This window comes from Xenopus laevis, chromosome 2L (genome assembly GCF_017654675.1).
Source record: "Xenopus laevis strain J_2021 chromosome 2L, Xenopus_laevis_v10.1, whole genome shotgun sequence".
NCBI lineage: Eukaryota > Metazoa > Chordata > Amphibia > Anura > Pipidae > Xenopus > Xenopus laevis.
Genome location: NC_054373.1, coordinates 162,339,398 through 162,353,602, shown reverse-complemented (window position 1 = coordinate 162,353,602; position 14,205 = coordinate 162,339,398). Strand labels below are relative to the sequence as shown.

Below are 14,205 nucleotides of genomic sequence, written 5' to 3'. Positions count from 1 at the left end.
TTTATAATGGAATATTAAGTTCAGTATAAATAATACAGCATTTCTGGCCTTGTTCATGTCTTGGTTTTCCTTGCATAAAAAGCAATAAATACTGCAAAAGCAGAGCCAATGAGCAGTCTGTTTGTGTTCAAGTGGTGCTATCAAATAAACATCTTGCGGAAGCTGGCAAGCTTATATTGAGAATACATATTAATAACAGCTGACATGCAGTGCTCAGGAATAATGCAAACATTCTAATTAAATGATTTAGTATATAATGTAATTTGTGCTTCTTTGTTATTTCTAAATTATATTGTGCAAAAACAGATTTGTCTGTTTATGTAAACGAAGCATATAAAGCCTGACTATTTTACATAATGTTTTTATATCTTTTTAGTAGCCCAATTAATGCGAAGAAAACAAGCACTGCAGGCAGTGGAGATAACTATGTGACTCTGTGGCGGAATTATCTCATCCTTTGCTTTGGGGTAGCAAAACCCAGCATCATGAGTCCTGGCCACTTAAGGGCTTCTACACCGGAGATTATGGCCACCACTCCAGATGGGTCGATCAGCTACGACAACAAGGTGCATTGTTTTCTGTTTCTCAGTGCCCCTTCTCCTTTTTGGAATATTGTGTTGAACCAAGTCAATCTTCCCTAGCTTTGCTCAAAATACCAAACTGCCAGCATTAGATTTGGCCAACCTTTTACTAATACAAGTAAACAGAAGGTAGTTTTTATTCATCCTAATGTTTGCCCTTATGCCCTTTGCCCTTATGTTTCTGATTATGTTAACGTTAAGAATTTGGCTAAATCTGAATCCTGCAACAATTTCTGGGCTTCAGAGCATCACTACTAATTAAATTTCAGGGCAAGCATGTAATAGTAAATAGATATTACAACATATTTTACTATTTTAGGTTATAGGAACACCTTCAGTTGGAGTCCTGCTGAAGCAGCTTGTGCCTCTGATGAGACTTGAGAGTATCGAAATTACTGAATCGCTTGTATTGGGGTTTGGAAGAACCAATGCTCTCGTTTTCAGGTATGACATCATATTAATCTCAATAACTGCTTTTTTCGTTTTTTCCCCCTACATCATATCACAAATGAATAAACTTTAATAACCATGCTAGCAATAACTTTCAACCAAACTGCTGACTTCTTTAAAGATTCTTCAAAGCTTTAACTTTTATTTAGCAAATGAACCGGCACATGAATTCTAGTGCAAGTTCTTTATAAAGTAGTAAAGAGCAACAATAAATACCATATGGCATGTGTAATAGAAAAAAAGTTAGATATAGTATGCACAGATGCTTCTATACAGCTTCTTTAACATTTCCCTGTGCCATGTGGTGTTGGGATGGAGTACTAGAAAATAAGATGGAGAGAACTGAATGGATAGTGTGAAAATATAATTCTCTTGTACTCCTGTACTGACTCTGTAAAGTCCAGGATCAGGAAAAAAAGAGCAAAAGCTATTCTATGATAGCACATTCTTGATTAGCATTCTTTTCCATTATGGTGCTAGAAAGTATCATTGGCAGGAGCCAAATAAAGAAGGGCAGGTTAATCATACAATGGTATATCTGATACTGTACAGCAGTGATCCCCAACCAGTAGCTTGTGAGTAACATGTTGCTCTTCGACCCCATGGGGTGTTTTTTTGATCCCATGGATGTTGCTCCTAGTGGCCTCCAAGCAGGTGCTTATTTTTGAATTCTTGGCTTGAAAGAAAGTTTTAAAACCAGGTGTACTGTCAAACAGAGTCTCCTTTTGGCTGCAAATCCAAATATGGTCTACCAATAACCAATCACAGCCCTTATTTGGAATCCCTGGAAACTTTGTACATGCTTGCGTTGCTCTCCAGCATTATTTTGTGTGAGTGTGGCTCATGAGTAAAAAAAGGTTGGGGACCCCTGCTGTACAGGATTGGACAGGTATGGCCAGCTTTATAATAACAACTGCAGCTGTCCAGATTTGGTTATGCGTTCTTGCTACCGTGGTCTACAGAAAAAAACTATGCTCTACATTTAATTTGCCCAGTCAGTCTTCTCATTTGCATTCAAGCCAACCCCATCATGCCTCTGTCAATAAGACAATCATTAGTGTGATTGGAAGGCATTTTGTAATACTAAAGGTGACTGCAAGGTTACATGTTTGTATTTCTGATTTTCAAGGGAATTAGTGGAAGAACTTCATCCGCTTATGAAGGAAGCCTTGGAAAGAAGACCTGAGGTTAGTATTGAAAATAGCAGTTTTTCGAGTATGTGCTGGAGACAGATTAGAGTGATAGAGTATGCCTTCCTCTGTTAGAATCAGTTCAGATGGAAGAGTGCTGTAGTATGCAGTATACTATCCTTAGTAGCAGGCTTCATTCAAGCAAGCAGGCAATTGTGTAGAATATCAGTGCTGCCAATTCAGGTATCTCCAGCTCTATTGGCTGCTGGTGAACTTAGTGTTAGATGCTAATTCCTAAATAGAGGAGAATAAAGTAGGGGGCTACAAGGTTGATGGGCACATGTTTTAGTTGACCTTTTATGTTACTCTCTGTGTTTTTTTTTTTCATTTATCTGATTCTATCTCCTCTTCCACTTTTAGTACTAATTTGCCCTGCCTGTCTTTAAAACTAGAAGCCTTTTTTTTAAAGCTGTATGTGTAGTTGCATATTGCCGATGTCTTGAGAATAGGATCTGTAGAATGACTTCAATAGGATTCTGAAATGTAACGTAACTTTTATTGGGTACAAGAAAGGAGACCCGCTTATTTGCTGACCTTTCCATCATTAATCAATGTTAAATTCATGTGAAATAATATCTAGTTTCTGCTAAAAGCCATTACTCACACTTGTTTCTCTTATTTTTAGAATAAGAAGCGCAGAGAGCGCAGAGACCTGCTTAGGTTGCAGTTGTTACGGATATTCGAGTTACTTGCTGATGCCGGTGTGATAAGTGACAAGTACGTAATTCCTTATTATTGTTATAATTAAATAGCTATAATAGTTATTATTAAAATGTTCATTATGGGGCCCATTTACTTAACTCGAGTGAAGGAATAGAGGAAAAAAACGTCGAATTTAGAATGTTTTTTTTGGCTACTTCGACCTTCAACTTCGACCTTCGACTTCTAATCAAACGATTCGAACTAAGAATCGTTCGACTATTCGACGATTCGATAGTCGAAGTACTGTATCTTTCGCATGTTCGATCGAACGAATAGCGCTAAATCCTTCGACTTCGATATTCGAAGTCCAAGGATTTAACTTCAACAGTCGAACCCTCGATATTCGACCTTAAGTAAATTTGCCCCTATGTGTTACTGCCTTTATGCCCACCAAATATACTCTAAGGGCAAGGGCACATGGAGCTTTGACTCTGCTGCTTTCAGCTTGCATATTTTTTTCAGGCTGAGAGAAGTGACTCTGCTCTGTGCCCCTCTCCATTGATTTGCTTTAGATCCACTTGCATGCAGTCACACACACAGCGGACCAGAACTGGCATTTTCAGGCCGACCTCCGCCCCGATCTGTGTGTCTGCATGCAAGCGGAAACGATTCAGGAGCGGGGCATGGAGCGGATCCACTTCTCTCAGCCTGAAAAAATACGTAGACTGAGAGGCAATTGATTCTTGTTTTCTAAACTCTAAAAGTGGGCAGTGGGAGAAAGAAACCTGTAGCCAGTCAAAGCATTATAACATGTACATGCTTTTATATCAAACTAAATGCATCCACATTTTCCCCCTTTAGTACTAATGGCGCCTTGGAAAGGGACACCTTGGCCCTTGGAGCATTATTTCTGGAATATGTAGACCTTACCAGGATGCTTCTTGAGGCTGAAAATGACAAGGACGTGGAAATTCTCAAAGACATACGAGCACATTTCAGTGCAATGGTTGCCAATCTTATTCAGTGTGTCCCAGGTACTACGTTATGATAAACATTCTGCCTGTAAACCATTATTAGTATTAGGTTTTCTATTTCAAACATTTAACTTTCAAGAAATTCCTGTATTATTTCTGTTTCTTATTATTAAGTAGTAATCTTCTTATGCCATTATACATACAGTACACTTTGGCTGGACTTACAGTAAGGGATCTAGAATGAGACACAGTACACCCCCTTTGTTCAAGTTGAGTGCAGTGAATAGGACTTGTGCTGAAAATACTATTGATTTAATTGTCAAACAGAAAAACAGAAGCTCTGCCATAGTTAATAAATGTGGGTTAAAAAATTACACACGTGTCAGTATCACACGTGCGTGTGATACCAGAACTATGTGACAGCACTGTCCAGAATTGAGTCTGGAATTTATTATTAAAGCTGCTGTGTGAGAGGAAGCATGCACCAAACTGTGTCTACACAATTGAATAGAAGCAAAAGTAATCCAAACGTTAGTTCTCCATTAAAGACAGGTTTTATTTTTGAGAAAAGGTTGTGAAAAGCATGTGTTTTCTCTAATAACTGGGATCTTTTTTCAATTAGTCATTTTTCTTTATTAGTGCACCACAGGAGGTTTCTCTTCCCGCAGCAGAGCCTGAGACACCATCTCTTCATCTTGTTCAGCCAATGGGCTGGACCTTTCAGCATTATGTTTACCCCTCTGGATCGTTACAGTGATAGGAACCATCAGATAACAAGATATCAGTATTGTGCTCTAAAGGTTAGATTATGTGGTTTCTCCCATGTTTATGTTTACAGTCTCCTTTGTTTTGTATACTGCATGCAAGCAGGTTTCTTTGGGTAGGCAGAAACTGTTTCTATCTCTCAGTAGGTTTTTGGCCCATGTCTATGCCAACAGAAGGGGTGATGCTACACACCTCTAGTGACAATTGTAAACACAGCACATCTACAGTATTGAAGACATGCACAGTATTAAGCAAGCTGATACATGCTGAAATAATGCTGTTACTGTTTGTAAAATCCCTGTATTCAGAGATGAAAGGATGACTAACACTTTTGGTGCCTAATTTGGTGCTAAACTATAAAATACTATAAACTTTATAAGCGACTACTCTTTAATTCAAGTATTTGTCACCTTACTCTGTATATCTGGTTCATCTGCTGTAATCAACCTGTTGGTCAGGGCAGTGTATTTCAACCTCTACTGACTTTGGTAAAGGGATACTGTCAAAGGAAAACATGTTTTTTTCAAAACACATCAGTTAAGAGTGCTCTTCCAGCAGAATTCTGCACTGAAATCCATTTTTCAAAAGAGCAAACAGATTTTTTTAAATTTAATTTTGAAATCTGACATGAGGCTAGACATATTGTCAGGTTCCCAGCTGCCCCAGTCACGTGACATGTGCTCGAATAAACTTTAGTCTAGGGATGCACCGAATCCACTATTTCGTAATTCGGCCGAATCCCAGAATCCTTCGTGAAAGATTCGGCCGAATACTGAACCGAATCAGAACCCTAATTTGCATATGCAAATTAGGTGTAGGAAAGGAAAAAGTGGAAAAAAATTCTTCATATGTGACGAAAAGTCATGTGATCTCCCTACCTGCCCCTAATTTACATATGCAAATTAGGATTCGGATTAGCCTGACGCCTGAAAAAGGCCAAATCCCGAACTGAATCCTGGATTCGGTGCATCCCTACTTTAGTCATTCTTTAATGCTGCGCTGCAACTTGGTGTGTTCTCACCAACCTCCCTTTTACCCCTCAGCAGCCTATTAGCAGAACAATGGAAAGGTAACAAGACAACAGTTCCCTGACACAAGATAACAGCTCCCTGGTAGATATGAGAATAACACTCAATAGTAAAAATCATAGTCCCACTAAAACTCCTTCAGTTACATTGAGTAGGAGAAACAATAGCTTATATGCAAGCAGTTCCATCATGAAGTGTTGACTCTTACTGAAAACACAGTATCAGTCACAATGACCTGAGATGACTGCCTACACACCCATATTACAGCTAACAAAATATACTTAATCGTATAAGGGTTTTTTATTCAGTGTAAACAATGTAATTTAGAAATTAGAACTACACCATAAAATTCATGACAGAATCCCTTTAACTTAATCTGTCAGCATTTGATGCCAAATTCTGTAACTATTATTATTCATTTGATCAAACTAATATATTGAGTTGCCCACAATATAAAGAATACTGGCTATTCAATGTAGTCCTGAGGCTGCCACACAAAAGTAATTTGAATATATGAATAATATTTGTTTTTTTTCTGTATTTAAAATTGTTTCTTTATGTTTTTTTGACCAGGCAATGTCAGCTGTCCTTTGCTGTGGCCCAGTTTTTGATAATGTTGGGCTTTCCCCAGATGGCTACCTTTACAAATGGCTTGACAATATTCTGGCATGTCAGGACTTGAGGGTGAGTCATCTTGTTGTCATCTGTTTGTGTGCATGTTAAATGGCAATGTCAGCCTGGCCTATACCGAGATCAGAAATGAAACTTTTTTTTACATCTATCATCATAACATTGACTTTGCATGGTTTTTAGAATTTCACCATAAAAGTATTTGTCTGGTGCTGTTACATAACATGATCCCCCATGTTCCTCTATGAGGGGGTGCCATATTTGTGGAGCAGTAGTCTGTTAGCATTAGAAACTTGACAGGTTGAGAAGAGACAGTCAAGTTGGCAAAAGAGTCAGGTTTTGGAACTTCAAGTAACAATTACAAATTACAAGAGCAGCCCTATCCGTAACAAACGATCAACATGACCTAAAGGCTTGTGCACACACACACATTTTAAGGCCAGTGCATGCAAAGAATTTTGTGTGAAAACACCAAATTTTGCATCCATTCAGATCTGCGCACACCGTTTTCAAAAATGTGCATACAATGTGTGCACGAAATAATTTTTAAGGAATTAGATGGAAAATTGTATTTTAACTTATATTTACATACATACATTGATATTTTGAAGACTATTTTTTTAGTGTCAGCAGCCTTAGACAACACAACATGGTTGGGCAGTTGTGCCTTTTTGGAAGACAGTTTTCCTGTCCAAACTGAAAATTGTTATTATTATTTTCTTAACATGAGTTTGTTGGATCATCAGCTGTTCTGCAAATAACAGGGGCCACACTTAATCCCTGTTTCCTTTTCCAACTACCCCCTTCCCAGGGCTGCTTAAGCATAACACAAGGTATTTGGCCTCTGTGTGGCAAATTCAATATAAGGGATTGTAATTGTTGTTTGAGGTGAGTATTGCAATGAGACTGTATTGTCTTGATTACATATTTTCACAATGTCAGTCAAGAATCATAAGGCAATAAATACTATATAATAAGTGTTTAATTGTTAACCCGATACAATGAATAGCTCCCAGTCTTGGGTAATGCAATTTAAATTTAGTGGTAATAAGTAGTTACCATGTATTGCTCAAGACCAGATATTAGTCAAATCTAAAGCTAGGTCTTCAAGTCTGTTATCACACTTTGTTTCAACACCAGCAATAGAGCTGCCAGTTCTAATACTTCTTCTCTCTTTGCAATTAGGTTCATCAGCTCGGCTGTGAAGTGGTGGTGTTGCTGCTGGAACTTAATCCTGACCAAGTTAATCTCTTTAACTGGGCCATTGACCGCTGCTACACAGGATCCTACCAGCTTGCCTCTGGCTGCTTTAAAGCTATTGCAACTGTTTGTGGAAACAGGTATTAAAAATTTAGGACATGTTTATTTCTGCAGAGTTGTGGAAACAACAAACTAAGAAACGCCAATATAAACTGGAGCAAAGGGAACATGGGTCACTGCCTATTGTATGCTCCTATTCTATGGAGTAGGTGCAGTACCAGGCAGTAATAAAAGATGATTGACAGGTTGGCATAGGGAGAAAAGTTGGAATGCTGGAAAGGTTTGAAGAGCATTAACTATGTCGGTAATGGAAAGAATAAGGGAGAATAAAATTAATATTGGTCCATCGACCGCTGCTTGTGCAGTTCTTTGTGGAAACAGGTATTAAAAATGTAGGACATAATTTATTTCTACAGAGTAGTGGAAACAACAAACTAAGAAAAGCCAATAGAAACCAGAACAGGGGAAACATAAGTCACTACCTGCAAGTGCTTAGAATGTACTTGTTCTCTGGAATATGTTCAATACCAAGAGATGATTGACAGCTTGCCATAGAAGTATCATTGATATATAAAATAATGGTTAATACAATTCATAAAAGCTAGATATACTTTCCACTAGGGGAGAAACTCATTAGATTTTTTTTAAATGAATAGGGAGAGAATTTTATAGTGAATGATGTGTTTGAGAGTCAAGTGCCACATAAGAACCTCTCTGTCTCTAGTCCTCCTTTAATTTCCCATGCTGTTATTGTCTCTTTCAGAAATTATCCTTTTGACATTGTGACTCTCTTGAACCTGGTACTTTTTAAGGCATCAGACACCAACCGTGAGATGTATGAAATCTCTGTGCAGCTGATGCAAGTAAGTCATTGGACTGCACATTTGTGCCATTTCATCTGATGCATGTCATGTTGTAAAAGGAAAGCAATCTAAATGAGCAGTGGAAATCTAAGTAGCGGTGCATAGAAAATAGAAACTTTGTAGATTGGCTCATGAACTTCGGCACTATCAATGTGTATCCAGGCAGTTATGTCAGACCATTCACATATTCAGCTTTAAGCCAAGTAAATGGCTGAAGATTTAGCTAACAATGTAGTTAGTTGAAGGGTCTACATTTAAAGGGATACTGTCATGGGAAAACATGTTTTTTTCAAAACGCATCAGTTTATAGCGCTGCCCCAGCAGAATTCTGCGCTGCAATCCATTTCTCAAAAGAGCAAACTGATTTTTTTACATTTAATTTTGAAATCTGACATGGGGCTAGACATAGTCAATTTCCCAGCTGCCCCCAGTCATGTGACTTGTGCTCTGATAATCTTCAGTCACTCTTACTACTGTAATGCAAGTTGGAGTGATATCACCCCTCCAGCTGCCTAACAACAGAACAATGGGAAGGTAACCAGATAACAGCTCCCTAACAAAAGATAACAGCTGCCTGGTAGATATAAGTACAGCACTCAATAGTAAAATTCAGGTCCCACTGCGACACATTCAGTTACATTGAGTAGGAGAAACAACAGCCTGCCAGAAAGTAGTTCCATCCTAAAGTGCTGGCAAAATTTTGCATGACCAGGCAAAATGACCTGAGATGGCGCCTACACACCAATATTACAACTAAAAAAAATACACTCGCTGGTTCATGAATTAAATTTTATTTATTTGTAGAGTTAATTATTTGCAGTGTAAACAGTGTAATTTAGAAATAAAAAGTAGACCATAAAAATCATGACAGAATCCCTTTAAGTCGCTCACATTCAAAAAAAGGTAGCAATTGCTTTTAATGTCATTTGAGCCTAATTTTGCTTCTATTGACGACGTTGTCATTTTAATCTAGTAGAAAACAGTAGCAAAAAAATCGATTAAAAGAAGGTGCAGAACAGACTGCTACAAAGAGGGTTTAAAGTGCTTGGCAAGAGTATAAACAAATTGACCCTAAATCAAAACACTGAATTGCATCTTTGATGCTTTAGCTTTAGTTACAAGCTGCACATTGTATCTAATGCTCAATGTTTGCCCATTAGCATAGATGAGTAGAGTTAAAGGAAGTTTTAAGAAGTGGTTGCTAATTCCCAATAAAATTATACAAGTATTGCCCTTTTATCTTTGATCAATTTCTTTTCTTTGACAGGTACTTGAATGCAAACTTTTTGTGTACTCCAAGAAAATAGCTGAGCAGAAGCCTGGGAGCATTTTGTATGGTACACATGGCCTGCTCCCTCCCTTGTACAGTGTGTCAGTAGTTCTGCTTTCCAAAGAATTGGCCCGGATGTACCCAGAACTTACACTGCCTTTGTTCTCAGGTATTCTATAAGAGTTTTCTGTTTCTGTTGTTAGCAATAGGTCACAGTGTTGTATATTTTCATAGGAACTACATAGGAACGTAGATATTATTATAAAATATAATTCAGTTACTATTTCTTTGGAACTGTAATAAAACCCAGATAACACTCTTGTGGTGTGATATCTTGATGGGATGGCATTGCTCAAAGTAGACTCCACAGTGGGCTTGACATTTTAGATGACAATTTGTCCTGGCACATTTGCATACAGTAATATAACACACAATGCCAATACAATAGCAGGCATACTGATTGCACAAAGGAGCAGCTCAGGAGCAAAATACAATTTCAGGAGCATGGTAGACCAATAAGTGCATAAGTAACGCATGCAATCAAAAATCAGCTAACTGCTCTGCCTTCCATTTTCATAGAAGAACTTAGAAGGCAAAGTTAAGTCCTCATTAAACAGGTTAGAAACCTCTTTCTATGTCCGCTTTAAACTGGGTATTGTTGCTCGTTCATCTTATATCAATGCTTATCTACTCTGGTATTAATTTGATTCGTACAATATGATTACGCTTCAAGCACAAAATAGCTGTACCAACAAGCTGACAAGTTGTTTCCTTATGACTTTGGAAAAGAGTATTGGGGAAGAGTGGGAGAGTAAGGCAAGATGGGATGTTTTTTTTTCATTATTTTGGTTAACCTGCCCCCTCTGTGGGATTGTTGCGTCACTCAAAGGGGAACTATTGCGAAAATGCAAATTTAATATACCCTTCATCATACTGAAATAAGAAACTTTCCAAATACAATCAATTAAATATTGTGCATCGTTTCTGAAATAATCAAGTTTATCTTTACTATTCCTCTCTCAGCCTCTGTTTCTCTTCATTCTGTCTTCATTCAGCAGTTGGGTGTCAGATATTCATTAACAGTAAGATCCAATATATCTTATAGTGGGGGCTCCACTGTCTGTACTGATTCCAGTACAAACAAAATAACTGCCTTTTGCACAAATCCTGCATGTAGAGAGACAGGATATTTGGTGATTTTAATAGAGTGAGCTCTAATACATCTTGTAGGCAAAATGAGCCTTCCTATAAGGATATATTGGATCTAAATGTCAATGAATATCTGACACCCAACTCCTGCATGAAGACAGAATGAAGAGAAACAGATGCTGAGAGATGGATAGTGAAGAAAAACTTGATAATTAAACTTCTTATTTCAGTATGCTGAAGCTTATATTAAAATTTCATTTTCACGATAGTTCCCCTTTAAAGGAGAATTCAACCCTTTACTAAAAAAACCCCTACCCCCCTACCATACGTAGACCCTCCTCTCCCCCCAGCCTAGCTGCTAACCCAGGAAAATGCCCCTAACTTTTTACTTACCCCCTCGGTGCAGATTCAGGGATCGCAGTTCACAGCAGCCATCGTCCGGGTCTTTGTGTATTCTTCCGGTGCTTCAGCATTTTCCATCTATTTTGGCGCATGCACAGTTGTCTCGAACCAGGAAATTGCTCCAACTGCGCTTGCGCTACTTCGCCAGTCTCAGTCTCAGATTACCGAAGACCCGGAAAATGACTACTGTGAACTGCAATCCCTGAATCTGGTACAGAGGGGTAAGTAAAAAGTTGGGGGCATTTCCCCGGGTTGGGGGAGAGGAGGAAGGGGGGTCTACGTAGGGTAGGGTTTTTTTTAGTTAAGGGTTGAATTCTCCTTTAAGAAATGTTATTTATAGTTAAAATTGTTATAGGGGCAGAATGAGTTTTCAATATGTTCTATATCGTTCATGCCTAAATGCTTAATAATATTGCTCTAAAAAAAATAACCTTCCTAAAATAAAGGTTTTCACTGTAAATCCTAAGGCTATTTTTTTCTTATTTGATGACAGAAGTGAGCCAGAGGTTTCCTACAACTCACCCTAATGGGCGGCAGATCATGCTCACCTATTTGCTTCCTTGGCTTCATAATATTGAACTTGTGGACAGCAGACTTCTCCTTCCAGACTCAAGTCCCAGCACCCCGGAGGAAGAACTCGGTGACAGGGATAGAGATGTGATCGTATTGTGCGGGCTGAAAGGGAATGGTTGGGGATCGCCAGAGGCAACCTCACTGGTGCTTAATAATCTAATGTACATGACTGCAAAGGTAAATATGTTATAAAACTCTAGCTCAATATACATAATGTATGTGTGTATATATCACACACACGCATATAAAGGGTGAATTTTCGCCAACAACAGTTTCACACAAATTCGTTACCACTATGCTAATTCACTAAAATGCGAAGTTGCGTCTTAGCAGCTGAACGCTTTTTAATTTTCGCTAGCGTTACTTTGACTGGGAGAGCATTTCACAGCGAATTTTCGCTAGTGTTCCTTTCTGCCTAGCGAAACTTCACTAGCACTCTTGCGCTTAGGTTAATTTGAATAGGGCAGGTACCTAAAAGTCGTATGGACATCTTTATTAGTAATATTGGTGCAAATGCTTGAAGTGGTCACCTTTCAAACACATGTCCAATGAGCCATAATAAAGACAGAAGAGATCCTCTAATGCCTTAGACATGAGCCCACCCAAAAAATTGTTCACACATAAATCTGTAATCGTTCGGACCTTTGAAGGCAATGCCGCTTTAAAAAAAGAAAAGTTGCCAGCGTTTTTTTTACAACTTTAATGAATTACCGGCATACAGGATATGATGTCACTGACATAAGATTGAGGAAGGTTCGTTTTATCAGTTCACCTGGTCAGAGGTGGTGAAGTAAACTCTGGCGAAATAGGTAACGTTCAGTAAAATAAGCATCTTAGTGAATTTGCGGCATAACGACCTTTCGCCAGATCGAAAAGTTGCCTGGCGATAAGGTGCGAACGCATACTAGTGACGGTCTCTTTCTCTAGCAAATTTTCGTCTGCGAATTTTCAGTAGCATCAGCCACTTCGCCTTTTAGTGAATCTGCCCCATAGAGTTTAGGATTTGCAATTTTTGTGTGCATATATTATATGTATTATAACTATAAAATAGTATGATATACTTTCTCTTTTCCACCCCTTTGTACATATGAATCTGATTCAGTTGTCATTTGGTCAGACTATAATACATTCATGATTAGTTCATTGTCTTCCTTCTCTCTCATGCAGTATGGAGATGAAGTCCCTGGACAGGAGGTGGAAAATGCTTGGAATGCCTTGGCTAACAATGAGAAATGGAGCAACAATCTAAGGATAGCATTACAGTTCCTAATAAGTCTGTGCGGAGTCAGCAGCGATACCACCCTTTTGCCTTATGTAAGGCTTTAAACATTTCAGCGCGTGATTATGCTTAACCCATGGGTGTATTTTCCATGCAGAGGGAACATGACAAGTAGACAATGTAAAGAGCCACATTCATATAAGCAAACTTAACAGAGAGACAGTTTGTGCTTATTTGCTTAGTGTTTTGCTGTACTGGGCTGGAATAGACACAATTAGTTACGCTTGCTTTTTCGCTACCCTATTATGATTACACTATAAACTGTTACCTTTAAAGAGAAACACCGTTTTTTACTGATCCCGGGGCACAAGTGCCAGAGAGCAAAAGGGGTGCAAGAGCTCACTGCACAAGCACTGAGATTAAAAATCTGCCATTCAGTGCAGTGACAGGGCCCAGGCCAACCCTGTCCTTCCGCCTGCCATAGGGCCTTCCATTGTGGCCTGCACCATCTGCTGCTTCTTGTTGGTCTGAATGAAGCCCCTTAACAGTACAGTGCTGACTAACTCAGTCAATGCTGTATTTGTAGGGGAAATGACAGGTCTCTGTACTCTGAATGCAGTGTGCAAAGTGCAAATAAATGGCAGATTTCAGACTTACTTTGCACTGTGCTTTCTGGTATGTAAATGACCCCTAGTAACTTCATTCTATGCACATATTTCTGTTGTGATGAGAGCAGCCAAGGTCTTTACACATTCTCAAACATCACAGTTGGATTTCTTGTTTGTAGAGAATAAAAACACATGCTGTTAATTTTCACTTTCTGTCCTAAGATAGTAAACCTTTTAAAAGGTCAAGCATTGCGGACCCTGGGGTACTTATTCCTTGAGACCACCAGCTGCTCTATGTATTGTTAAAAAAGATAAAACATCTTTTTTGCCTTTAAATATGAAGTCTTTTTCTAAACCCACATTTTATGAAAGTTTTATTTGAAGGAACTCTTCCCTTTCATCTGAATCTTTATTGCTTCTCTCTGCAGATCAAAAAAGTGGCAATCTACCTCTGCCGTAATAACACCATCCAGACAATGGAGGAACTACTCTTTGAGCTGCAGCAGACTGACCCTGTGAACCCAATAGTTCAGCATTGTGATAACCCTCCATTCTATCGCTTTGCAGCCAGCAACAAGGCCTCCGCAGCTCCTTCTGGTAC

The 14,205-nt window shown here is 38.7% G+C and overlaps 1 protein-coding gene across 6 annotated transcripts in view; it reads left to right on the top strand.

Moving 5' to 3' along the window:
* fry.L (FRY microtubule binding protein L homeolog) overlaps positions 1-14,205 on the top strand; it is a 266,400-nt gene that overhangs the window by 197,712 nt on the left and 54,483 nt on the right. For all 6 annotated transcript variants that reach the window (XM_041580759.1, XM_018244667.2, XM_018244668.2 and 3 more), the window contains 13 exon segments: positions 377-566; positions 901-1,025; positions 2,161-2,218; positions 2,847-2,938; positions 3,725-3,897; positions 4,477-4,637; positions 6,204-6,314; positions 7,446-7,600; positions 8,284-8,383; positions 9,651-9,822; positions 11,698-11,954; positions 12,945-13,091; positions 14,033-14,201. In XM_041580759.1, the coding sequence (XP_041436693.1) occupies positions 377-566; positions 901-1,025; positions 2,161-2,218; positions 2,847-2,938; positions 3,725-3,897; positions 4,477-4,637; positions 6,204-6,314; positions 7,446-7,600; positions 8,284-8,383; positions 9,651-9,822; positions 11,698-11,954; positions 12,945-13,091; positions 14,033-14,201 (1,910 nt within the window).